The sequence below is a fragment of the Balaenoptera acutorostrata genome, chromosome 18, assembly GCF_949987535.1.
Source record: "Balaenoptera acutorostrata chromosome 18, mBalAcu1.1, whole genome shotgun sequence".
Taxonomy (NCBI): Eukaryota; Metazoa; Chordata; class Mammalia; order Artiodactyla; family Balaenopteridae; genus Balaenoptera; species Balaenoptera acutorostrata.
Window position 1 is genome coordinate 18,083,380 of NC_080081.1, and position 26,807 is coordinate 18,110,186.

Below are 26,807 nucleotides of genomic sequence, written 5' to 3' on the forward strand. Positions count from 1 at the left end.
AACACCTTTACTATAAGGGCAGACATTGTTTTTCTCTGAAGGACCTTGAAGCGTTAATGATAAAATGTCTGAAAACATTTTTAGTGTGTCATTTGGATGACAAGTGAAAAGACACATTGTTCCTCTGAGTTCCCAAAGCCTCAAGAAGCATAGGCCAATAAAAAGAACAAATGTATAAATGGAAATTATTCACTGGAATATACTGGTTTTCAATTTGTATGAGTCAATTTTCAAAATTATACATTATAACTTTTTATAACAGCTTTATTGTTATATAATTCATGTACCATAAAGTGCACTCTTTTGAAATGCACAACTCAGTGAATTTTACTGCATTAACAGAGATGTGCAACCATCACTGCTGTGTAATTTTACAGTATTTTTATCACTCTCCCCTGCAAAAATCCTATATGCATTAGCAGTAATTCCTTATTCTCTCACCCCTGGTAGTCACTAATCTACTTTCTATTTCAGTGAATTTGCTATTCTAAATATTTCATATAATTAGAATCACATAATACGTGGTCTTTTGTGACTAACTTATTTCACACAGCATATTTTCAAGGTCCAATCACTGTATGATAAGTCACTTTGCAGCATGTATCAGTACTGCATTCTTCCTTACTGCCAAATAACATTCCGTCGTACAGTTATAAAACATGTTCAGTTGGTGAACATTTAGGTCATGTCCACCTTTTGGCTCTTATGAATAAAGCTGCCACGAATATCCATATATAGGTTTTTTGCGAACATATGTATTCAATTCCCTTGGGTATATACGTCGGCATGAAATTGCTGGGTCATATGATAACTCTATGTTTAGCATTATGAGGAACTGTCAAATTGGTTTCCAAAGTGGCTGCATCATTTTACAATCCCTCCAGCAACGTGTGAGTGTCCAACTTTCTCCACAGCCTTAACAACACTTGCTATTGTCTATCATTTACATTAGAGCCATCCTAGGGGGTGTGAAGTGTAACTGTCTCCTTATGATTTTGATTTGCATGTCCTTAGTGACTGATGATGACAACATGTTTTTGTATGTTTATTAGCCATTTATATACCTTCTTTGGAGAACATCTCTTTAAACCCTTTGCCCATTTTTACTAGGTTACTTTTTATTGATGTGTTGTCTAATTACATTAATTAGTGCCTCCACGTAAACATTTAACTCGGAGAGTGTAATACATGACAGGGATGTCTTATTCCTGATTTTAAAACAAATGCTTCCAGAAGTTCCATTATGCTCTTGGAATTATATAATAGTTCTAACATTTTTTACTTTTCTGTTTCCATTATGTGTAAGCTTTAATTTGAATGTATATTTCCATTATGTTTGTATCTTACTTCATGGTTACGTGTATGTCGATACTATTTGGCACATTCCTAAAAGATATTCAGTATGAAGTGCATCCTTTATTATGATAACATATACTTCATTCCTTATCTGTTTGGTTTTTCTTTTTTGTTTTCTGTTTGCATTGCTGTCCTCTACTCATCCTCTGGGAATACCCACTCCAACTCTCTGTTGACCTGTTTAAGTCAGCTGGCCCCACATATGGCTCCAGGGTGGGAAAATGACCCAAGGGTGTCCAGCCAGAGTATCAGCAGATAGTTCAGAGAGAAGAATGGGCTCAAAATCAAAGCAATGCGCAAGCATATAAGAGATTTTGATCCATGGGAAATAAGTTCTGTTTTTATTCTTGCTAAACTACACAAGGAGGAGCCTAGAGATTGTATAGCCTACCTTGTTAGCACTCGGGGATGGTCTGCCTGAGAAACAAACCAAGACAGACTAAAGCTTCATTGAGAAGTAGAGAAACATGCTAATAACATTTATGAGGAAATAGATCAAGTCAGATCTTTGGTTATCTGTACCTTTTGACCTTTAGTCATGTGATTTAATAATTACTGCCCCCCCAGGAAGGTTTAAATGAATTTGATTTTCTTTCACTTCCAAAAAATCCCATCCATTATAATAACTTTTCTAGAACCTTTTTTTCTCAATGTGAGAGGTCACAGTATAATTTTCAAAAAGATAAAAAATGTGACTCTAAAACTAACATATGGGGACTTCCCTAGTGGTGCAGTGGTTAAGAATCCGCCTTCCAGTGCAGGGGACACAGGTTCGAGCCCTGGTCTGGGAAGATCCCACAGGCCATGGAGCAACTAAGCCCATGCGCCACAACGACTGAGCCTGTGCACCACAACTACTGAGCCCGTGTGCCACAACTACTGAAGCCTGCATGCTTAGAGCCAGTGCTCCACAACAAGAGAAGTCACCGCAATGAGCAGCCTGCACACCGCAATGAGAGTAGCCCCCGCTCGCCACAACTAGAGAAAGTCTGTGCGCAGCAACGAAGATCCAATGCAGAAAGAAAGAAAGAGAGAGAGAGAGAGAGAGAGAAAAGGAAGGAAGGAAGGAAGAAAGGAAGGAGAGGGAGGGAGGGAGGGAGGAAGGAAGGAAGGAGGGAGGGAGGGAGGGAGGGAGGAAGGAAGGAAGGAAGGAAGGAAGGAAGGAAGGAAGGAAGGAAAGAAAAACTAACATATGACGAGCAGTTGTGAAATATTTGTTCAATTCCTTAATGACGGAAAAACAGCACAGTAAAGCTGCTTGAAAGTATATACCAGTGTTATAGTCACTGAAAGAAGGAACTCCAGAATATTATTCTAAAATTAGATGTAGAAGATGATTAATATTTTTCTGGTAAATAAAACAATAACTCTCCAGTTTGCTTTCTCTATCAAATGAAAATAACTTGTGATTCAACAGGACAAAAATTATTTGCAATGTATCGATCTTCTGTAAAATAATATCTATCTCTACAGAGCATAGTAAGGTCCTTATATTAAGCAAAAGAGTAAGTAAAAAAGAAAAAAAAAATTACACATACCTAGAGATGACTCAGTAGTGGCCCTATTAAATTACAGAAACAGCATTGAGTAATGTTTGCCTTCTTTTCATTTTTTTGGATAATTTTTCCCCATACTTACTACTTTATTGAGGGAAGCTATAACCACCTATCATTTGACAACATGGTGGATTATTTTTAGAATCCTTCTGTATCCAGTTCGAGGATTAAGGTTTCCTAACCCTAGATTAAAACCTGGAGGTCACCTTGAAATGCACAGTTCCTTGCGCAACAGTGATATCCAGCATCAAGCATCTACTATTGGTTGATGTAATGAGGTGGGATCTTCTTCAAATAAGACTATTCATAGAGTACAGACAAATACAGCTCAAGGTCATTGATGAGTTTAGTACGTAGCCTAAAACTGACTCTCTCACACCCTACCATGCACTTTTCCTGGCTTTCTATTTTTAATCACTATTTATATTTCCCTTGGGTAATTTTGACACCAAGAGGGCTCCATCTACTTATTCTAGTCTCCAAATGAACACAGAGACGGCTGAAAAGGGAGGAAGGAGAAGGCAAGCCTCAATTTTGAAAGGTGGGAGAGTCTAGCTGTCTCTGCTGCTGAAGGGTTAGATGTCAACCACCAACGCTTCTGGTCCACGCGGTCTCTGTGGGCTCAGACAGAGAAGAAAAGCGGAAGCGGAACAAAAGATCACAGTTAGACTGCACGTTCCTGAAATGTGAAGACTTTGAAAATTCCTATGATTTCTTCTTTAGTTGTTAAATGTGAAAACAGAGAAGTGAGTCAAAACCCTACCCAGGGCCCATCATAAGGCCACTCACACACTTGGCCCCTACGTTCAAGGCCAACCAGACACAAACCAAGGGGACACGGAGAGTCAGAGTCTTCTCTGATCATCGTGGGCTGGGTTAGATCTCCAAAGCCCCAAAATGAAAAGTTCATTGAAGAACAAGAGGATCAGTGGCCAATGTCGGGGGCCTGCAGCCCTTCACCATGGAGCTTCCCAAACAAGAACAACTACAGACACAGAAAGACATTTCCCTGCTTAGTTCTTGGGGCAGCCAGGAAACACCTGGCATGGCCGGAGCTGTTGGCCATCCCCTCTGACCTATGGAGACTCGTCGGTACCCCAGCGTCATGTGATATGACAGCTGACATTGTGGGTCCAGATGTGGGGGGCACATCTGGAGAGGCACTGTTTTTCTTGTCACTTATACCACTTCCAGTGAGGAATGCTCTGGTTTCTAGGCACCATGGACATTCTGGGTGGAATTCTCAATGCAGGGCTGTATGATCTCTTATGGCCATAGGAACGGGGCAGCCTGAGATGAGTCATCCGTGGCCTTGGGGGCCATGGGGAGCCCAGTGATGGCCGTAATGCTCTGTGTGATACTGATCCTTGGAGACTCCATGCCCAGCAGTGGCAGTGCTGTCAAGGGAGCTTAGCACAGGCCCGGTTCCCCCAAGAAATGCTGTGAGCGATGACGGCTTTTATAGTCACAGTGAGGGTTTTGTGCTTAAAACTTTGTGTTTCTATGCAAGGAGACACAAAAAACTGCCCACTGGGGTGTCTGTCCTTCTAGAGGAAAAATATCAAATTATTGAGAAATTTAGCTACTTTGGAAAGAGTCTGGAGATCTTAAGTCAACCAGACTGGAAGCCAAACTTGAGAACTTACTCTAAGACATGGGAAATGTGAAGACCATGAATAAAGAGCTGAGAAGCTACATCTCTTTACTTGGGCTTAAACCAAATACTTACAGAAAGCACAGAAAGGAGGAAAATCTAAATGTTTACAAGTTCAGCTGCTGGCTGACATTATAAGCAAGATTAAATTTTTTAGGAAACACATCAAAGCAAATGAAACAAGGTTACAACCAAAAAAGCCTTCAAAATCCATCAGAAGAATGGAGAACAGCTTCAGATAGCACTAACAGAGCCTTTGGAGGTAAATTCCAACCTTCAGAGAAGAATAAAGCTGCTTTCATAAAATCTCAAAAATGGAAGGGAAGAATGGGCAAAATTAATTTAGAAGGAAAAAAAAAAGTTCTCATAAAACCTTGTCATTGGATTGAGTTTTTAATAATAAAGAGAGTCTGATCAAGACTCTAAATGAACACTTGCTAGAGAGGAGATATTGGGCTGCTGTTCTGGGGAAGGACAACATGAATTGTGGAAATGTGGAATTGCATATGTCAAAGGCATCAGAAAATGGAGACCTCTTAATTGGTGAAGACAAAAGACTGCTGACTTATGAGACTGAGTTAATACCAGTTTACAAACTCTCAAAGAAAAAAAAAGACAGCAAATCTACACAAAATTACCTGCAGAAGCTAAAATTATCAATGCACTTAAAAATTATCTGTATTAAAAATCAATGCATTAAAAATCTCCAACCAAGAAAGCTCTGTTGCATTCAGAAAACACTCAGGTAAAAAGGGAGAGGCAAAAACTCCAACAGAAATATCACATCCTTGCTGCACTTAAGGAAAAAAAACAAATTTTCATGCAGTATCCAATTTAGAGAGAATTTATACCATTTAAGGTAGAGGAGAACTGTTCCAAACCAGCCAAAAACATCAGTAATGTATATGAACAGCTACACACTTTAAAAATTCAAGCAAAAATTATTTCAGAAAAATTAAAAAGAATCGCTGGGTATTATTAAAACCTTCTTATTCCCAGAAGACACAAGCTCATAGTATGGGTGTAAGAGTTCTGTTAGCTCAGAGAAACCTCAACAGCATAACAAAACAAAGGCATCCATGATGCAAAAATTGAGAAAGAAATTTAAAGATTCTGAAAACTATCCTTCCATTCCTGATTTCCTAAAAATTGTATTTGATAGGGTCGTGAGACTACAATCAGGAATCCTCCAGATTCCAGATCCCTGAGGAAGGAGAAACATCTGGCTTTGACGGTGAGGGAATGAAAAGGTTCATGCCTGACGTCTACCAGTTGTCAACCCCCCAGGCTCCCTCCAGTGTGGTCGACTCCATCCTGGGTCAGCAGGTCCTCCAGGAGACAAAGACAGAGCTGCATGGTTAAAATCTTGATCTTAACAAGAAAGCATGTAAAGAAGAATTGAATAAAAAGGGAGTCAAAAGCCTACAAAGAAGAAGCTATCAGGCAAGGAGCATAATAATAGCTTTCACATAGCTGATGTGTAAGATGTCCAAGATTGAGTCCCTATCTTCAATGCATTTCATTCTAGAGTACCAGGCACGACAATTGAAGATGCAGACATTCATTCACCATAAGGGTGAACTCTCCAACAACTAGAGCTGTCCACAAACCTGATGGACCACTATTCCCAGAGATCTGTGCCCAGATTTCCCTTTATAGGACTTCAGGGCTTCGTAAGACATTTAATATTTTTTTTTCTTTCCCAGGAAATTAAGTAGAAATAAAGAATCATGATTATCAGTGCTTATTCTCAAGTAATTCATACCACAATCTTTCTCAGAAAGGTAAAATCACAAATTAATCATGCAATATTTTTAAAGTCTTATAAAATATCTATCCTTAAATTATGCAAGCTTGTTACCCAATGTGTTCCTAAAAAAATTTAGACTTACCTCTCATATGAGGTACCTGGATCTTGATTGGTCCTCACCACTGCCAATCATTTCAAGAGAGGTTATCAAAGGGCCAAAGAGGACACCCCCTCCTCCCATGATCCACGTGTGCAGGGAGCAAGTCTCCAAAGATGAAGGATTTGGATCTAATATTTTCAGCTGGGGCTGAAAATATTATAGAAATATCTCAATTTTTCATAATGTTTGAGTAGAAAACCAATGGACAATAGGATTACCCTTTGACTTACCTCTAGTCAGAAAATTCTGTCTCATTCCACATCTGAGAAGAACTAAATGGGCCTACCATTGAGAGGAAAACCCACTAATTATTGCTACATGCTTTACTGTTACCCATTCTGTAAGAGCAAGCTCCCTGTCACTATTTAGTATCCAGAATTAAGTGGGTGAAAACCTTTCAAAGTGATCTCTATCTAGAATGATGAGTTGGACTGGATGACCTTCTCATAGTCTAATGAGTCTTCCTTTCCTTTTCTTTTAGCTTATAGATTTTTCTATTATCAGTTAGCCCACTTTCATTGGATTCTGTCTGAGCTGCCTTTTACTCTAGAAGCTTACGTCTTCCCCCTTCAATTGTTGCTAATTTAATTCTTATGCCTTTCCCTTTTCTCTTGTCAATCTCCAGTCTTATTTCTCAAAAGAACCAGCTCATCTGAACAATATAATAATTACAAGTTCGACATTAGCCCACCCCATCAGTTAAACAAAAATTAGGCGAAGGTAAAAATGATATCTTGATGAAGATGTCATCAAGATATATCAAATGACATGATGAAGGTATTTTTAATGAAGTCTTGCCCACCTACTCATAAACTTTGTCCACAGGTAGCTGATTTATAACCTTTGGTCACAGCCCTTTATTCTCTGTTAGCCAAGTACAAAAATATACATGAATGAAAGCGCCTAAAAAAATAAACTTTGCTTCAGAAATAATGCATTGTTGGCTTTTTGTATATTGTTGGAAGAGGTCATCAAGAGGACATGACTGCCAGTTGGCACGTGAGTGGGACCCAGGAGATCAGAGGCTCCTAACCTGTCCCCCACCCCCTATCCTTGGAATGTATATACCACCCACCATTCCCACACTAGGGGCAATTTCAAGGACACAGACTTGAGAGAGTAATGTGTTGCCTTAACCTTATTTGTCCCATAGTCCCTATTATGTAAAATTGAATACAGAGTGATTTTTAGGAAAATATATACCACACTATGGAAGAAATAAAGTAAAATTAGTGCTTTACCATAAATGACCCAGGCTATCATTTTAATTTTTCTTTCAATTTATATATAAAGATATCATTGAGATACCTAAAAACACATAATTAATTTATTAGGCTTTCATTTTACAGTTTCAGATAAATGTAGATGTGTAGAGAAGCAGTGATCAGACATTAGTTATCACAACAATGTAGTTTAATTAGAGTGCATTAGTGTGTACAGTTCACCTTAAACTCAATTTTGAAAGGTATGGAAATTGGAGTACATAGCTATCCTAAAGTAATTTGGTTGCAATCAGCTGAAACTGTACTAATAGTGCAAAGGTAAGAGATGTGGAAAACTGATTTTTTATTTAAAAATACAGAGTGCGACTTTTATTGTTGGAAATTATGCTTTGGAACCCAGTACAGACTTAAAAACAGAAACTTTTTGTGGCAGCAATTCCCATTACGGTGACATAGGAGGCTCCTCGTTTCCCCAGGAAGTTCCCTCTTCCCGAAGATACATAGAATGTACAGCTATTGTATACACAGAGCCATTTTAGAAACTAGCTGAGAAACTCCTGCACATCAAGCAAATGAGAAAATACCCACGTGGAAACAGGTAGCACAGGCTGAGACATATCTTGCTCTAAACTCCACACTCAGCATACAATCTAGAGGGAACCCTCAACTCCCAGCTGTGGAAACACAGCATACCAAACTTATGAGATGCAGCAAAAGCAGGAAAGTTTATACTGATAAACACCTACATTAAGGAAAAAGAAAGATCTGAAATAAACAACCTAACTTTATACCTCAAGGAACTAGAAAAAGAAGAACAAACTAAGCCCAACATTACCAGAAGGAAGGAAATAACAAAGATCAGAGCAGAAATAAATGAAACAGAGACCAGAAGAAAACAATAGAAAATATCAACAAAACTGAGAGCTCATTTTTGAAAAGGTAGAAAAAGGACTAATCTTTAGCTAGAGTAAGAAAAAAATGAGAGAAGACTCAAGTAAATTAAATTATAAATGAAAGAAGGGATATTACAACTGACACTACAGAAATACAAAGGATCATAAGAGACTACAATGAATAATTATGGGCCAAGAAATTGGATAACCTGGAAGAAATGGATAAATTCCTAGAAACATATATCCTGCCAAGACTGAGACATGAAAAAATAGAAAATCTGAACAGCACCAGTAATGAATAAGGAGATTTAATCAGTAATTTTAAAAAAGATTTTTTTAAAAACCTCTCAACAAAGTAAAACCCAGGACTAGATTGTTTCACTACTGAATTCTTCCAAATATTTAAAGAAGAATTTTATTTTGTCAACTAGATCTCAATAAAGCTGAAAAAACCTTTTTATTTCTAAAATTGTATAGAATAAATATTCAGTTGAGTTTCTTGGTAAAGTTTGTTCCATTTAGAAGAGGTTGAAATATTGGAATTAACCCAGATCCTGCATTCTTGTTTCTTTAATAAGTTAAAGCATTCAATTATATTAATAACTAATACTCTAAATTTAATTAATAGCAGATATAATTTTTTAAAATATCAAGTTTTTATTTAAAAAAATGAATAAATAATTTCCTACCAAGAAATCATTCAATCCTTTAAATCATTTCCTACTAAAAAATCATTCAATCATTTCCTCACAAGGGAATTACTGTTATCAAATAATTAGCTATTAATACCCATTAATATTAAAATACATTGTAGACTTCTAAATAATATTTTCTAAAAATTCCTGTTTTGGGGTTTCCCTGGTGGTGCAATGGTTAAGAATCTGCCTGCCAATGCAGGTGTCACAGGTTCGAGCCCTGGTCTGGGAAGATCCCACATGCCGCGGAGCAGCTAAGCCCGTGCGCCACAACTACTGAGCCTGCGCTCTAGAGCCCGCGAGCCACAACTGAAGCCCGCGCGCCTAGAGCCCGTGCTCCGCAACAAAAGAAGCCACCGCAATGAGAAGCCCGTGCACCGCAACGAAGCGTAGCCCCCGCTCGCCACAACTAAAAGAAAGCCCACGCGCAGCAATGAGGACCCAACACAGCCAAAAATAAAATAAATAAATAAATTTAAATAAATAAAATTCCAGTTTTTTCTTCTCCTTCAAGGAACATCTTTACAATTATCTGCTTACGTTAAATGCCCATTTAAAATATTTTTTGAATTCTATACCGCAGTAAGAAAGAGGTGTTCACTTTGAAAGCATTTAAAACACCAGAGAAATCAATGAAGTATTTATAAAGAACATAATGTACTAATAATTAGTAGGCTTTAAACAGTTACCATGTATAAGACACTAACCGAAGCTCATTTTATTCTCACAAGAACTCTATAATGTAGGTAGTTTGTTACTGCCCCATTTCACTGAAGAGGAAACTCAAGAAAGATTAAATAATCAAGTTCCCAAACTCACAGCTAGTAAGTGGTAGAGACAGATGGGAAATCCAGTCTGAGAGTAGAGTCTGTGCTTTTAATCTCCATACTTTGATGGCCTCTGTTAATGCTTTATTAGATTTTTGTCTTAATCCCCAGAACGATTATAAAATTTAAATGCTCTCTTATAAATTAGATTTTGTTTCCTTAATGGCGTACCAAATAGAAGATATTTATAATTTTCTCAGAAAACTGAGAATTTTTTTTTCCAGTTGAAATTCATCCAGCGGAAGTATGATACATCAGGTTCCCCTATGGACTTCTTAAAGTGGCTGTACGTATTCACGGAGGACTAGACTTGAAAGTACTAGATCTCAGAGATTGCTTTGGGAATGTGAGAAAGTCATTATTTTCTGGCTCACCAGTAATTTATTTTGAATTTATTAAATTCATTGATGTGTGAACTGGTTATCAAAGCTTGATAAACAGCTTATAAATCACTTTGAAGTTGGCAGAAATAAATATAATGAGCCAATTTTCAAGGAATTTAAAGTCAGTTTCTCCTCTGTCACCATAAGTTAAAAAGAAAATCTCAGTTGTTTTATTTGGAAAAGAATCTACAATTTATTAGTAATAATTGATGTTTTTCAAGATAGTTAAGGACCATTTATTAAATGAAATAGAATTCTTTGCTTAAAGGAAAGAATGCTCTTTGAAAATCCACCAAGGAGTTTCATATGACAAAAGTGTTGTTTAAAATTTATTTATAGAACACAAGCATGATGATGATTCTAATCATTTATGATACTAAAGTAACCTGCTTCACCGAGGTTTGCTCAGGGCTGGCCCCAGAATAGGGAAAGAATAAAGCAAGCTTCTCAGGTACCAAGTACCTACGAATGTCAGAGCCTTACCTTGTCTCACTTAAACCATCACTCCCTTCTTCACACAGGACAAAACGGACTCAGAGGGTTTTAGTAGCTTGTCCAGACCACATGACTAATGAGTAGCAAACTCAGGATTTGAAACATGTCTATCTAACTAAAACCTGTGTTAGTTTAGCCTTTGGAATAGAAAAAGTAGATATTTTTCTATGTGATAGATTTTAAGGATACAAAAAGGCCCTCCAAGTCTCCAAAATACATAATAAAAAGAATCTTAAAAATCAGTTCACTTATATATATTAGAAAACTCTGGCCCTGAGAGGTTAAATGGCTTGTCCGAAATTATATAATAATTCAAATCTAGACTTGGTTTCAGATTTCTTGTACCTGTTTTCCTTCTAGAGATACTCAATATTATTGATGTTTTGTTTCCCGCACCTAAATGCTTATTCCTCATAACTATGAAATATATGAAACCTTAGAAGTCTATTATAAACCTCATTTTGAGTTGGTTTATTATACCCCTTGCAAAAGTTTTGGTGCATGTATGATCTCCCTAAAGGAATGAGATACTGCAAAAAGACCAGCACCATTGCATATGGTTGGGAGTCTTGTTGACTACATAAGGATACCCAGCTGAGTGGATCAGGAGTGAGAAGTGAAATCCAGCTCACGCTGGACTTGCTGAGCCACAGCATGGCATGACATCCACCGAAAGATGACACCATGTCTAATTTGCATATAGGTACCATATTGGCTCACACAGGCACTGCAAAGACCTCGAAAGTTAGCAAGAAAAGTGGGGGTATGTGCTTGGACATAAAGATTTTCATATCCAATTTCTATTGGAAATTAATGAAAGGAACAGACTTACAAAGCCAATAATGAGAATGTTTATTAATTCAGTAAATCAGTGCCAGGGTGGGGAGATGTATGCTGTTGGCACTAAGAGTATAATTTTATTTCAGGACAAAAGATTTAGGGTAAACAGCAACAGCATGTCTTACTTCACTGTCTGGGATATGAGAACTATTACTAAAGGGCCTGGGAATATTTTTTGAAATGGTTCTCCAGAAGGTGAGTGAAATAGAAAACTCTTATGTCCTTTGATTTGATTATTTTGTTTCTTAAAGTCTTCCTGGCAGAAAGCACTGTGATGCCATATACACCATGTGTTAAAAAATCATCACACCACAACTGTGCCAGATTCTGGAGAGTCTCTGAAGAAACACTTTTGAAACCTAAGATATCAGGTTTTCATTTAATGACTATATAACTGGCATTTTCTATTTTAAAGCTGAATACTTTTGAAATACCAACAATAACTTCCCATTTTTAGAGTACCAGGCACCATACTAGGTAGTATGCCTACATGATTGCCTATCTTCCCAAAAAAGAATACTCCAAAAGTTATGTGCTACTATTTTCTTCTTATCAATGAGGAAACTGAGGCTCAGAGAAGCTAAGGGACTTGAGAATTACTGGCAGACAGCAGAATCAAATCTATACTGGTCCTGATTTTAAAACTGAGCCCTCTCTACCTCACTGAACTAACCCTATAAGAAGACTTCTACTTAGAGGAGAAACTGGTACTTTAGCTAACCAAAATTTTGATGTAAGATGTAAAATATATTTAGAATTGAATATGATAACTCATGCATTCTCCTACCATTTCCTAAAGTATTAGCTTGTTAAGCTGCCATAATTTAAAGTACATGATGATGTGCTTATAATCAACACACTTTATGTAATATATAGCTAATTGTTGAGTTCTAAGAAATCAGTAAACATTGAATGGCTGCTTACCTGTTCCAATAATTTCTGTCCATCAAGGTGAGCCTGCATCACAGCATCATTAACGAGCAAGTGGAAGTTCAGGAGCACGTGTTCAATGTCATATGTCCCATGCATGGCATCCGACAGCTCTTCCAATGACCGGATGTACATACGCCAGTGTGGGTTAAGCTCTGCCATGTGTGCCAAGCAGCCTCGCACGACGTTGAGGCAGTATCCCATGCAAGGCTTACTGAGAGTCAGGCCTTGGCAGTGCGGGCAGTACTGCATCCTCAGGAGGGCTCTGCTGCACTCTTTGGAGAAGTGCAGATGGTCTGTGGTATTGATGACTTCAATGCCCAGATTCAGCGCCTGCAGAAACGTGCGACTGGGCAGCAGCGATCGCCCCATCTGCCCCAGTACTCTTTTGGGAATATTACCAAATGGACTAATGTCCCGGCGGGCCATCCGGATGCATTCTGAGTATTCCAGGGAACTGTCACCAGGGTTAATGAGATGATTGTAGACTAGAAGGAAAAGACTGTCAAAGAATCTGTTTACGAATTCGTCAGGATTAACATCCGCACCAAATAAATAGAGCCCTACATCAGTGAAGAACTCCTGGACGGAAGCAGCGGCCTCTAAGGCCATGTTCCTGTAGGTGTTGCAGAACAATATACTGGTGTAGTTTTCTGCTTGTCTGATGAGAGTTTCAAGGGTTTCTGTAACAAAAGCAGAAGTAAAGGATGAAAAGGCTTAGTATTCATATTAAAACTGTTCATCCACTTGCTCCAGACAGTAAATGAGCTTAATGCAGCAAAACTAACCTAAGAATCTAAATGGGAATGCTCAGCCTACTAAACCCAAGTTAGCTTCCCAAGAATAATGCCTGGTGGAAGGTGGGCATTACGCACAACACACACGTTTTATAGGTATGTATTTCCTAGGATCAGACACAAAAAGTACAGAAATCAAAAAGAAGTTACATGTATAGTAAATTCTTATTGATTTTATTCATAGTCATTTATAACCTGCTAATGATAGAAAAAAAAATGTCACTAAGAGAACAATTTCCAATCATGAGTTCATTATTTATAAAAGACAATGACGTTAAATATTTGACTCAACACTTACTGTATTTTTATGATTTCTCTTTTTTCTTTTCTTTTTTCAGAATGAAAATTAGTAGATTATAGACTAGTTACTACAAAGAGAGGTTAAATTCCCAAAGGGAAACCTGAGAATTGTCAGGCTTCTAGAATGTTCAAATTAAAAAGAAAATAAACCATTTCATGATTAAACAATCCTTAAAATTGTCAAATCTTGTTAAGCAGTGGGAAAATCATAACTTGCATTAACTGATGAAAATAAGTAAGTGTGTGACCGCCTTCTGAACTGTCATCTGTTGTTTTAATCATCTTATCTTCAAAGACTTTACTGTGGGATATTTTATTATCTTACTTCTGTAATGAATGCTTCCAAATCAATTTCTCCACAGAAAGAACAGAGAATGATTTATCCACAAATTAAAGGAGGTTGTAGTAATCAGCAAGTGAAAATTGTATTTCAAAATGATAGCTTTAGACAGCAGCCAACCACCTTGGATATCCTAGTAATTACATTTTATAATTAGCCTAAATATGATACTGGACTGTGTCGATATATAATTAATTATAAAATTCATCAATAAAATTATCTCCCATAACCCCAATCTTACAGTTATTTTAAATTAGGTTGTAAAAGACCACACAATAATTCAGCAATCAAACCACTGGGTATATTATAAAAAGAGATGAACAGTAGAATAAAATGAAATGATAAAAGCAGAGTTGCAGGGAGAGCTACTAATGAAGTGAAACTGTGTCATGAATATGCCATAATGTCATAAAAACAAACAAACAAAAAATTTCATAAAGAACACAGACAGATAAAATACAATACCATGTATTCTGATTCTATTCCAAGACTGACTCCTCTTGAGTTCCCGGCTTTAGTGTGGTATTTCAAGGTGCATGCTATAGACTAAATGTTTGTGTCCCCCCAAAACTTCTTATGTGGAAACTTAATTTCCAGTGTAATGGTATTTGGAAGTGGAGGCCTTTGGGAAGTGATTAGGTCGTGAGGGCAGAGCCCTCATGAATGGGATTAATGACCTTACAAAAGAGACCCCAGAGTATTCCCTTGCTAGTTCTGCCACTCGGGGATACGGCCAGAAGATGTCCATCTGTGAACCACGAAGTGGGCTCTCACCAGACATGGCATCTGCCGGTACCCTGATAAATTTCTGTTGTTTATAAACCACCCAGTCTACTGTATTCTGTTATAGCAGCTGGAACTAAGAAAGTGCCCTTACCCTACAATCAAAGGCAACAGCTTTAAAGGATGTTGCAACCCTATTGCAACACAGACCACTCCAAACAAGATTGTTAACTAGGCAGGACTCCTGTGTTTACCCACGCCTCTGCAGTGCCCACTAGAGAATAAGCCACGTACTATGTATTCAATGAAAGTGTGAAAGAATGGAATTAGTAGGGTGACTGAAGCCTTCAATTCAGGTTAGCTACCCTGCCAAGTGAGACTGCATTAACACCAGGTTTCCCCAACTGGCCTGATTACCTGGGCTGTGTGGGGAAACTACAGATCACTGGGTCTCTGCACCGGAGTTCCAACTCAGTAGATTTGTCTTGGTCCAGGAGTTTCTATGTGACAAGCAGCCCCAGTGATTCTTTTGATCTGGCCAGTTTTTGAAACACTGCAGTTGCAGGTAATCTGAGACACGTTCTCTATGCAAGCATTCCACCATGACAGTCGGACCCCAGAGCTGCATCTCAGCCACTACACTGTCTCCACAGACCAACAGGAGTGAGTGTGAAAAGGAAATTAAACCTCTGCAGTTGGAACTAAAATAAAACTGCTGAGACTATATTTTTTTCTTCAATAATACAGGCTCATTTTTTTTCTCAGCAATTTGTTTGTGGCTATGAATTGTGAAGTTGCAATGATTTTATTTACCAATAATGGTTAAATAGCAATGTTTGCAAACAATTTAGGGTTTTTTTAAAGATAAGAATAGATTTAAAGAAACCCATATATCACGGGCACTCTTACATGCTTTCCACCAGGTTTTCTAAGGTATGTGCTATAGCTGCATTTGTGTCATTGATACCTGCCATATGATTCCCTGTACAGTTAATGTAGAATGCTTCCCTAGGCAATACAAGCATTCCATCTGATTCCTGCCAACTCTAAATGAAGTTCAAACACACAATTTGAAAAAAAAAATTTTTAAGTAAAAAATAAAGTGTTTCTTTATAAATTCCATTCCCATTAAGTTATAATTTACAATGACTCAGGAATATATGGGATTTATCTTTTCAGATGCTATAACTAGTAGGTTTTACAAGTTTATTTTATGAAAGCAATATTAAAAATATATTTAATATTTAGAAGCATCCATTCAAAATAAAAATGAGGATAGTATTTCTAAATATTGTTATTTCTTTACAAGGCTGCTGTGCACTATTGGCAATAAACTAAGTTGACTACTGTTTGAGTTAATAATTAAAAAATAGATTTCTGAAAAGGTCTACAATCTTTACTTCAGACTATCCTCTGATTTAGTTTTATTTTTTAAACAAAATAACTAAAAATCTGGTAAAAATTAAAAAGTCATATTACAGCAACATTTAAAATCTTTCCCTTCATATTATATATATTAAAATTTTAGTTTTCTTAACTATATATTGATTTTACTACACTTTGAATAAGAGATTGCACACTCTCAGATATCAACATCTGATTAAATACTGAACACAAATGGCTTCTAAAAATAGATTTATTCTACAACAGTTTTTCACTATGCTATTAACCCATCACAATATAAGGATTTTTCTTTCAATCTGTGTTAAATCTGATATTGACATACTCCAGTTAATTGAATTCCCTAAACATGTTACGTATGTATTTTTGAATGTGTCTATTTGTGATTCTATCAATAAACGTTTCTTAAATTCAGTCAATGGTGAGAACTGTTGTTCTATAACATATACATTTGATTCTTCAATGCTTAGGAATAAACATACTTTTATGAATCTTTGGACCTAATAACTTCATAAATTTTAATATATAAACACATATCAGTAACTGAACAATCTAGAAGCCAGCTAATTGGATAACTTTGTTAGTAATTTTGTCTGAAAAGTTCATAAAATCAGAAGTTGAATTTACTAAAAATTAGTTGTTTGTATTAATTCTGAATTTGCTAAACTATCATTTTGTTCTCCTACTATGTTTACCATGAAGTTGAGTGCTGTCATTTTATGGAATTAACATTATGATTTTAACAAGAATTTAAACTTGTCAAAAGAATTGTCAAATGAACAAAATATCTTGCAGTTCTGAAAAAGAATAACTGACATACAAAACCAGCGTTTATAAATCCAAGGTAGGTTGGGTGCTGAATAATTAATCATATCTACTTAATTATTAAAGAGAAACTATACAGTTGCTTTGATTACAAAGTTTTAATAAATAAAAAATACCCCTTACTCAAGCTATACAAATAATAGCTTTTTATTGATGTGCCTAAAATTGTAACATATATTTAGAATAAACATTTGTTAGGTTTGCTTAAGGAATTTAAGAAATAGCCTAGGGAAAATGATCTTTTTGTTGTTTTTCCATTGAGAATTTCAATAAGCTCTTCTTTTCAGTGATATCAGATCAAGTCTATCAAGGCAAGAAACTTCCAACTATCCTTTTAATGCCTCAGAGTGGTAGATTGAATTAAAAGCTACACTCTAATTACTGACTGAATAAAAACATAATTTCTCCCAGCATTATGAGAAAATTAATTTATGTATTATCTCATTAAGTAGAAAGTGAATTTGGAATGCATGAAGTTTATCTGCATCTACTTAAATTTCCTTTTTTTAAAAAATTTTATTTATTTATTTTTTATACAGCAGGTTCTTATTAGTTATCCATTTTATACACATCAGTGTATACATGTCAATCCCAATCTCCCAATTCATCCCACCACCACCCTCCCGCCACTTTCCCCCCTTGGTGTCCATGCATCTACTTAAATGTTCAACATTAACATTCTGTGAAAATTTAACAGCAAAACACCTATGACTAGAAACTTTATATTAATTTTTTCCAGCCCACATCCCCTTTAGAGACATTTTATTATAGGTACAAAGAACTACTGATGCTTAAATCAAGGATTTAAATTTAAATAAAACTGGTGGAGAAAAAAATCAGGTGATATTGATTTGAAATCAAATTTGACACATTGAAAAGTCAGTGAAGATTTACATGCAGGTAGGTTTTTTGCAACGGGAGAAACAATATTTATGGGGCTTTTATTGCTTTAAAGATTAAGTTGATTTCAAAACTAATGATCATGAAATAACTGTTATAGTAACCTCCCCAGCATGACGTGAACAGACGTTTTATGACCCTTTTCATATTTTTTATAATTTTCTATATGTGAACATTTTAAGATACAAAATTTGAAGTGCTTATTATAATTTAAGGCCACAGACATCCTCAAACATAGCAATGAAAAAGATGAAGAAAGATTAAATCATATCAACCATGGATAATCAGATGATTTTACAATGTGTATCTGTGTTGAAGAGAAATTTTTAGAGTAAATTTACATATTTGTGCATTACAATTCTCAACTCACAGATTTTGTTACTGCAACAGATAATTCATTACTATCCTGCTACATTAGAGCTAGTTTGTGCCAAAAACTATGTATCCCTCTGTACTGCATTATAGATAGATGAATAGATAGCTAGATCATTTAAAGAGCAATTTCTCAATCAGTTTTTATCACACACATTAGAATGAATTGTAATTCCTCCTACTTTTTTTTTTACAAAAATGCCTTCCAATTATTTTAATACAGTCACATTTAATAATTCATTTAATTATCAGAAGATCATTATAACTACTCTGCAGATATTATAAGAAGCAATTACCTATTTCTCCAGTCTATGTTTATACTGAATTCACCCCTGTGACATTTGCATATTTCCTCAATTTTTTCATGTGTAGTTAAGTTTTCCAGAATATTAATTTAATGACATACCTTTAAATGTTATGCAGTATGATTTATAATATCATTCTTCAGAAATTAGTCATCTATACAAATAAGTAGTGAGTGTGATATTAATCTGTATCACCAAGAATTAACATATTGGTAATTAATCTGTTCTCCTAGGATAAGCACTGCATGGAAAAATGCTTTCTCAACTTTTCTCCTTCCTCATTTCCCTCCCCATTAATTTGGTCATCATGGTGCTTCACATCTATTTCTAATATCATTTTGTAATCATTTATTTCCTAAAAGTCAATTTATGATTTTTCAAAGAATTTAAACTTAATTAAGCACTTGTGTAACTAATAAAATCAGTGCAGAGCAGAGACCTCAATGATGAAACAGACCCAGCCATGAGGACGGGGGAGTGATTTGCAGGTTCAGAGGAGCTGGAATGCAAGGTTCTGAGCTGTGAAAAGCTTGTTGACTTTGGAAAACACAAAAGTTAAGTCAATGTGATTGGAGACCAGTGAGTGATGGAGGGAAAGGTCAGAGAAGCAGGCAGAGATCACAGCGGCCTCATAAAACCATGGAAAGGGGTTTGGTGGCTTAATGTGTAAAATGGGAAGCTACTGAATAATTTTAAACATGCAGAAATGTGATCTGGTTTGCATATTAAAGGATCACAGTGGCTGTTGTGTGGAGAATCAACTCCACAGGGGTGGAGCAGGGGTTGGGGCAGGGGCATGACTGAAAGCAGGGAGTCCAGGGAACGGGCTTCAGTAACATAAGTAATAAGATGAGTGACAGGCACTGAAGGCTGGACTACAGCGGTCATGGGCCAACTTGCAAAAAGTGATGGCACTGGCCATAGGTACTGAAGAATAGCCAAAAGGATTTACTGTTGTACAGCAAGTGTAGGGTGTAGAGGAAATGGATAAATGAAGGAAAATTCTGAAGTCTGTACCTCAGCAGCTGGACGTACACTGGTGCCGTTAACTCAGATAAGCAAGACTATGGATGCACTACGTTTATGGTGTGAGTTAGAAATTACAAGTTCTATTTTGGACATGTTAAGGTTGATAATGCCAATTAAAAATGTGAATGATGTTTATCAATACACAGTTAGATAAAACGATTATAATTTGGCTCGGGGGAAAAGTTGAGGTTGGTGATATAGATCTGAGACTGATGAGTCATGGTGCTGGATGAAATAACCCAAAGAGAGAAGATTGGGAAGAGTGCAGAGGTTCAGGAAAAGGAGGGTAGCCAGCAGAAAGAATGGGAATAAGAAGGCAGTGAAGGAAAGAGAAAATCAGGAAAGCAGAGTGTGCAAGAAACCAAGGGAAGAAAGTGATTCCAGTAGAAGAAAGTAATCCATCATCTCAATGCTATTAAGAGGTCAACTGAGATGAGGAATAACAATTGACCATGGAAACTGACAAGAGAGACGCTCTTACTGACATTGACAAGATCTACCTCAGCAGAATGTGAGCACAAAAGAGAACAGGAATTGAAGCAACTATAGACAACGCTCTTGCGAATGTTTCCTGTAACGGATGTAGAGAACCAAGGCCGATGCCCAAGGGATATATGAGGTCAAAGGTTTCTGGTTTTTTTGAGGGTGGAGAATTTACTGGATGTTCATTTGCTGAGAGGAGTACTTTGATAGACAAATGAAAATTGATGACTGAGGAGGGGGCATGGGAACTGTGGGAGAATATTCCTTGAATAAGAAAAATAATGTGACCTAGGGCGTTTGTGGAGGCCAGAATATTGGATAGATCAGTGGAGACTGAGGTAGAAAAGAATGATGGCAAGAGAAATTAAGGGAAAGAAAGTCAGTAATAAAATCTTGAGTTGGTTAGAGACGATAACCAGAAATCTGATAAATGACAGTATGTAGTAGTACATACTAGCTACTAGTACTACTACTAGTACAGTGCTAGCAGGTTGTGAGTCTTTTGGCAGGTGCCAAGGGGAATTTTTTTGAGGAGAAGGGGAGCAACAATGTGGATAAAGGAACACACAACTCCTCCAACCATGGAGAACACTTCTATTAGTTTCCTATGAGTGCTGTAGCAAATTACCACAAATTTAGTAGGCTAAAACAATAGAAACTTATTCTCTCACCATTCTGGATGACAAAAGTAAGAAAAATCAGAACCACTGGGCTGAAATCAAGATAGGGTAAGCTGAGCTCCTTCCAGAAACTCTAGAACAGACTGTTCCTTCCCTCCGCTGGCTTCTGGGGGCTGCTGGCTTGTGGATAAGTAACTCCAGTCTCTGACTCCACAGTCACACTGTCTTTTTTGTGTACATCTCAAATCTCCTTTGCCTCCCTCTCTTAAGGACATATTTGAGCATCTAGGGCTCACTCAGATATTTCAGGATAACTCCCCATTGCAATATCCTTGATTTAGTCACATCTGCAAAGACCTTGTTTCCTTATAAGTAACATTTACAAGTCCAGGGATTAGTCCCTGATATCTCTGGAGGCCAGTATTCAGCCTATTACAATACTGATCATGGAAGACCAAAAATGTCTACCTTTGACTAGCAAACTCAGGAGGCAATGATTCTAGCCTAGACTCTTTCATATACCAATTGAATGAGCCACTTAACTTCCCTAAACATCAATTTTATCTTTAATAAAATGTATGTGATAGTGCCTGTTCTGATTGTGGGATAGGGTAAGTATAGGGTGATACCTGGTGAACTCTCCCTCCTCTTACGTTTACATCCTGTGCTAGAAAACATTTTATGAATCGCTGTAACCTCCTGCCTTTTCTGAGGGGTCATGGGTCCCTTGAGAGGGGGATCTTGTCCTGTTCAGCTTTATATCTCCCAACCCTTGGCCCACAGGAGCTCAATACATTCTGATAGGTTTAGGTTCAAGTCCACTCTAGTTAAATACTAGTTGCGTGACTGTAAACTTCTTAATTTCCATATGCCTCATTTATTCTCATCAGAAAATAAATAGAGTAATGGTACCTATTTCATAGGGTGGCTGTGAGAGTTAAATGAATTTGTACATGCTACATACTTGCATAGTGCCTGTAGGTGGAAAGTGCTCGAAATACATTAAAGAATCATAATAATAATAATCCCTCATTTCTGCCATGTACTTGCTTATCATAAGCTAGATGTTTCATTAAGTTCTTTTGGTAAATTAATTCACTTGATTTTCCAACTCATAGTGTGAGTACTCTTAATAATAACAATAATTAGAAGAACAATAATAGAAATAATTATTATTATTGCTATTATTATTCCCATTTTAAAGATGATCAAGCTGAAGCACCAAAAATGTAAGTGAATTTCTCAAGGTTTACATAGAAAGTGTATGGATTTAAATCCAAGCTTCCTGGCTCCAGAGTTTGGGTTCTGAACCTTTAGGATATATGGTCTCTTTTTAAATACACTGAAAGTCTATTTAAATTATTAGAAATTGGGATGTTTGGTATGTATTAAGCCCCAAAGAAAACAAAACAAAACTTTATTTATATACCTGAATAAAATGCAAAGATTTCATTGTTAATTTAGCACATTGAGCCATTATGTGGAATAATCCAAATTAGCTACTATAATTATTCCTCTTTTTGGAAATTAACTAATACCATTAACCAACACTATTACTATTACTATAGCAAAAATAAATGAAGAGAAGGCCCTACATGTGTTGTGTTGGAGTCAAATAGCTGCGTATTTTCTAATGTTTGGAATTATTAACTGAAAAATTCATCCTTATCTCTGAAAAGAATACCATGTAAGATCTTTATCACCAAAGACATGTGGAGAAGGAAATAAAAACTGCTTGCTCTTTTACCACATCCAACCTTCCAAAAAAAAAAAAAAGTTTATATTTGAAGAGACTGTAAAGGAAGATGCACCAGGATTTAGTTAGAACAAGGAAGTCAAGTTCCGTTCAGAGATAAAGGTTGAGGAAATAGGGATCGTTGCTGGTAACAGTCCTCAAGTTCCATTAGGGAAGGGTGGAAGGTTCGGACAGGCAGAAATAACTGATTGGGTCAGATCAGGGGTTGTCCTGAGCCACTGACATGGTTCAGAGGTCTCTAGCAACCTCTTCCTAACCAAATGCAATGTTCTTCTCAGGGCTCACACTCTCCTGGTTACTCTAGCCTTGAAATCTGATGATATTGATTCTCTTACATCCTATATGAGTACATTTATTTTTTCTTTCACTCGTTCCTCTAAATCCTAGGCCAGATTTTTCAAAGCCATGGTTCCTGTTCCATATGACCTTGTTCAATATAACACCACTCAAATAACAGTACGTGAAACCCCTAAGCTGATGACTCTGAAATTTACATACATTGCTCAGTGATTCCCAAAGTTTTTGTTCTCAGGCTGCTTTACATTCTTACAAGTTATTGAGAAACCTGTAGAGCTTTTATCTTGGAGGGTTACATTTATAAATATATATTATTTTAAAAATAAAAATTGGTAATTATTTTAAAATATTTACTAAGTACACTTAAAAATAATCATAACAAACTTACTACATTACAATAAAGTATATATTTTGCAAAAAAAAAAAAAAAAAACTATTTTCCAAAACAAAAAATGTTAGTGTGAGAGTGGCATTATTTTATATTATTGCAAATTTCATTAATATCTGGCTTAATAATCAAAAAGAGCTAGATTCTCATATCTGCTTCTGGATTGAATTTGTTACAATATGCAGTTTTGGTTGAGATATATGAAAAAATCCAGCCACATACATACATGCAGTTGCCAAAGGAAGGCAACTTGTATGATGATATATGTAATCATCTTTCCGGATAATTAACATTCTTCTTTGACGTAATTAAGTGCTTGACCGAAACCTGACAAGTACTTAATTGCAATGTCCTATTGGTCTGTATTTCACTATAAATGGTTTGGTTATCCATGCATGATTTTGTAACTTATGCACTGACATTTGAAAAATATTGGTTCATGCATTATTCATATTTTCCCAATGCTGACACAGGTCATCATATCTGTAAGTATTAGGAAACTTTCAAGTTTATGGTGACAGCTGTAAGTTTTCTAAAATTCCAATTTTCTCTTGAAAGGTCAAATGTTAAGCACCGGCAACAACACTGTAAGATGTTTTCTTGAAGTGGCTGGCTCATCTTGGTCAACTTTGAGAAAATGTCTGCCAGGTACCCAGGTCTAAATCATCATATTTTGTCTGTCAATCATTTTTTTTCATGAAAAAAATGTGTTCAGAATAAAAAGTGGCTAGTTCAGCTTGCAATTCAAACTGTGTAAGTGCCTTTCATCAAAACAGCCATTATAGGACTTCCCTGATGGTGCAGGGATTAGGAATCTTCCTACCAATGCAGGGGACACGAGTTCGAGCCCTGGTCTGGGAAGATCCCACATGCCGCGGAGCAACTAAGCCCGTGCACCACAACTACTGAGCCCACGTGTCACAACTACTGAAGCCCGCGTGCCTACAGCCTGTGCTCCGCAACAAGAGAAGCCACCGCATTGAGAACCCCTCGCGCTGCAATGAAGAGTAGTCCCCGCTAGCCACAACTAGAGGAAGCCCGCGCGAAGCAAAGAAGACCCAACGCAGCCAAAAATAAATTAATTAATTTTTAAAAGAGACAGCCATTATAATTCAGTATGCAGAAGACAGACTTCATGTATTTTCATGTCATCACATAGAGTATGGAAAATATATATAACTGAGGGTCGACATTTAACAAAATTAATAATTTTTACTGCTTCATCAGGACATTTTTCAATGAAACTGGATTTATTTTTTCCTGCAATTTTGTAGATGTAAAGAATACAACGACTACAAGTACAGTTTGGTGGCACTAATCTAATTTGTACTAAAGCTCCAACAGTTTTGTTCACCATTGTGTTTGCACTATGAATGCAAAAGCCAGTACAGAGAAATCGGCAAAGCAAGTCTTAGTACTATGAAAATTGTTTTGATCTCCTATACATCCTGAAAAGATCTTAGGAGCCTCAGATGACACTTTGAGAATTGCTGCTGAAGCAAACACTTCCTAACTATTTTTTAATGCCTAACATCAACCAGGATCTCTTTTTGCCTACTATGCCCTTCTACTTTTCTCAGCATCTTTCTGACTTTCTTATTTCATATATTAGGATCAGCCTTCTAAGCATCCAGACTCAAAGTCCTGGGACTTTTAATTCCTATTTCATCCTGCTTTTCACCTATTTATTTAAACACAATGTTCACTCAAGGACCAAGTCCAAATCCCATAAACCTGAGCAAAGCAACGCAATTTTATTTACACTACTGGATCTCTAAAACATGCTTAAAAGGATATCCAGGTGCTAGAAAAGCCTGTTGTCAAGTAGTATGTGGCATTCTAAATAAAAATGAATCAATTGGATTTACCGTCCCTCTAACTACATAACTATACTGACCTCAGTCTTCCCTTTTAAAGTCAGCTCTATATAATCCACAAACTCACAAAAGCAAATGATTCCCATCTAATACTGAGAGTATTCTCTAAATAGTGGTGGTTCAATTTACTCTGTCATTATATTTATTTATTTATTATTTATTTATTTATTTTTTGGCTGCATTGGGTCTTCGTTGCTGCCTGTGGGCTTTCTCTAGTTGTGGCGAGCGGGGGCTACTCTTCACTGCGGTGCGCAGGCTTCTCATTGCAGTGGCTTCTCTCGTTGTGGAGCATGGGCTCTAGGTGCGCGGGCTTCAGTAGTTGTGGCACGCAGGCTCTAGAGCACAGGCTCAGTAGTTGTGGCGCACGGACTTAGTTGCTCCGTGTGGGATCTTCCCGGACCAAGGCTCGAACCTGTGTCCCCTGCATTGGCAGGCAGATTCTTAACCACTGTGCCACTAGGGAAGTTCCCTGTCACTATATTTAATTGCATTTATTTATCTCATTACGTCAAATCACTGCAAGTCATTGATCATATTTATTGGTCTAAGAAATATCTTTAATTTATATACTCTTCTAGAGAATTTTCATGGATTTGTTTTCCCCAAATAGTGAAGTACAAATATGTATCTTAGCATCTTACATCTTCCCCATTTTATGGTTCCTGGGATATTTTCCCACCGTACAGTGTTAAAAATACATTTGTTTGTTTCTATTAGCTTTATAGTAATGGCTAAGGAATTTCACTGAGCAATACAAAAACAGTCATTATATAAATTCACACTAAAGTAAAATATTGATGAGGTCTAACCACCTTATGTTATAATATTAGGAAACTAAAAAAAAAAAAAAAAAAATTTAATTCCCCCCTGTAATCTCTTGATTTTAGAACATCCTAGCCATGGCCCTCCAGATCTGCTGGATTGTGTTGCCAAGTGTCATGTTTGAGCGCTTCCTATGGTTACAGGCCAGCAAACAGAGAAAGAAATGGATTGAAAGTATCCACTCCAAAGTTACGGGTAGTTTAATTAATATACTCTTTCTACCTTGACAAGAGAGTAACTCCCTCAGAAGGCAGGCAATCTTTTAGACCATTACCTTCTTTGCAAATAGCAGGAGGAAAAATTGCAATACTTTCTGATAACTGAAATGGGTTATAAAGCACAAAATCAATCAGACCGAGAAGAGTCTGCTTTGCTACAACATCCATTCCTACTTTCATAGATGTTATCAGAAAAATATTCCAATAGTAACATAGTCAAAAGCAGAAAGCATAGGATGTAACAATTATGTGATTTACCTATAGGATGCTAACAGCCCTTTACAAATTTGCTGGAAATGTAATTTTTTAAATTGTGCTTCCAAAGATATCTTTAGAAATCTAAAATTTAAATAATTATGATTTCAAAGATATGACTTTGGACATAATATGGATTTTATTTATGAAAATCTACCAAATGCACCCCCCAAATATGTGTTAAATAAAACTGGTAAAGCTTATTGCTACAATTTTACCAAACAAGGTCAAAGCGTTTGGAATACCAGTGTACCAAGAACACAAAAAATATGATAGGTGTGCTAAAATTCATCTCTCAAATGCCCCATAATCAGTTCAGGGACTTTAAGCTCTCTCC

General features: G+C 36.6%; 1 protein-coding gene across 1 annotated transcript in view; it reads right to left on the reverse strand.

Moving 5' to 3' along the window:
* GPC5 (glypican 5) overlaps positions 1-26,807 on the reverse strand; it is a 658,111-nt gene that overhangs the window by 383,214 nt on the left and 248,090 nt on the right. The window contains exon 3 of the mRNA XM_007196859.3: positions 12,757-13,445. Within this exon, the coding sequence (XP_007196921.2) occupies positions 12,757-13,445 (689 nt within the window). The remainder of the gene's footprint in view (positions 1-12,756; positions 13,446-26,807) is intronic.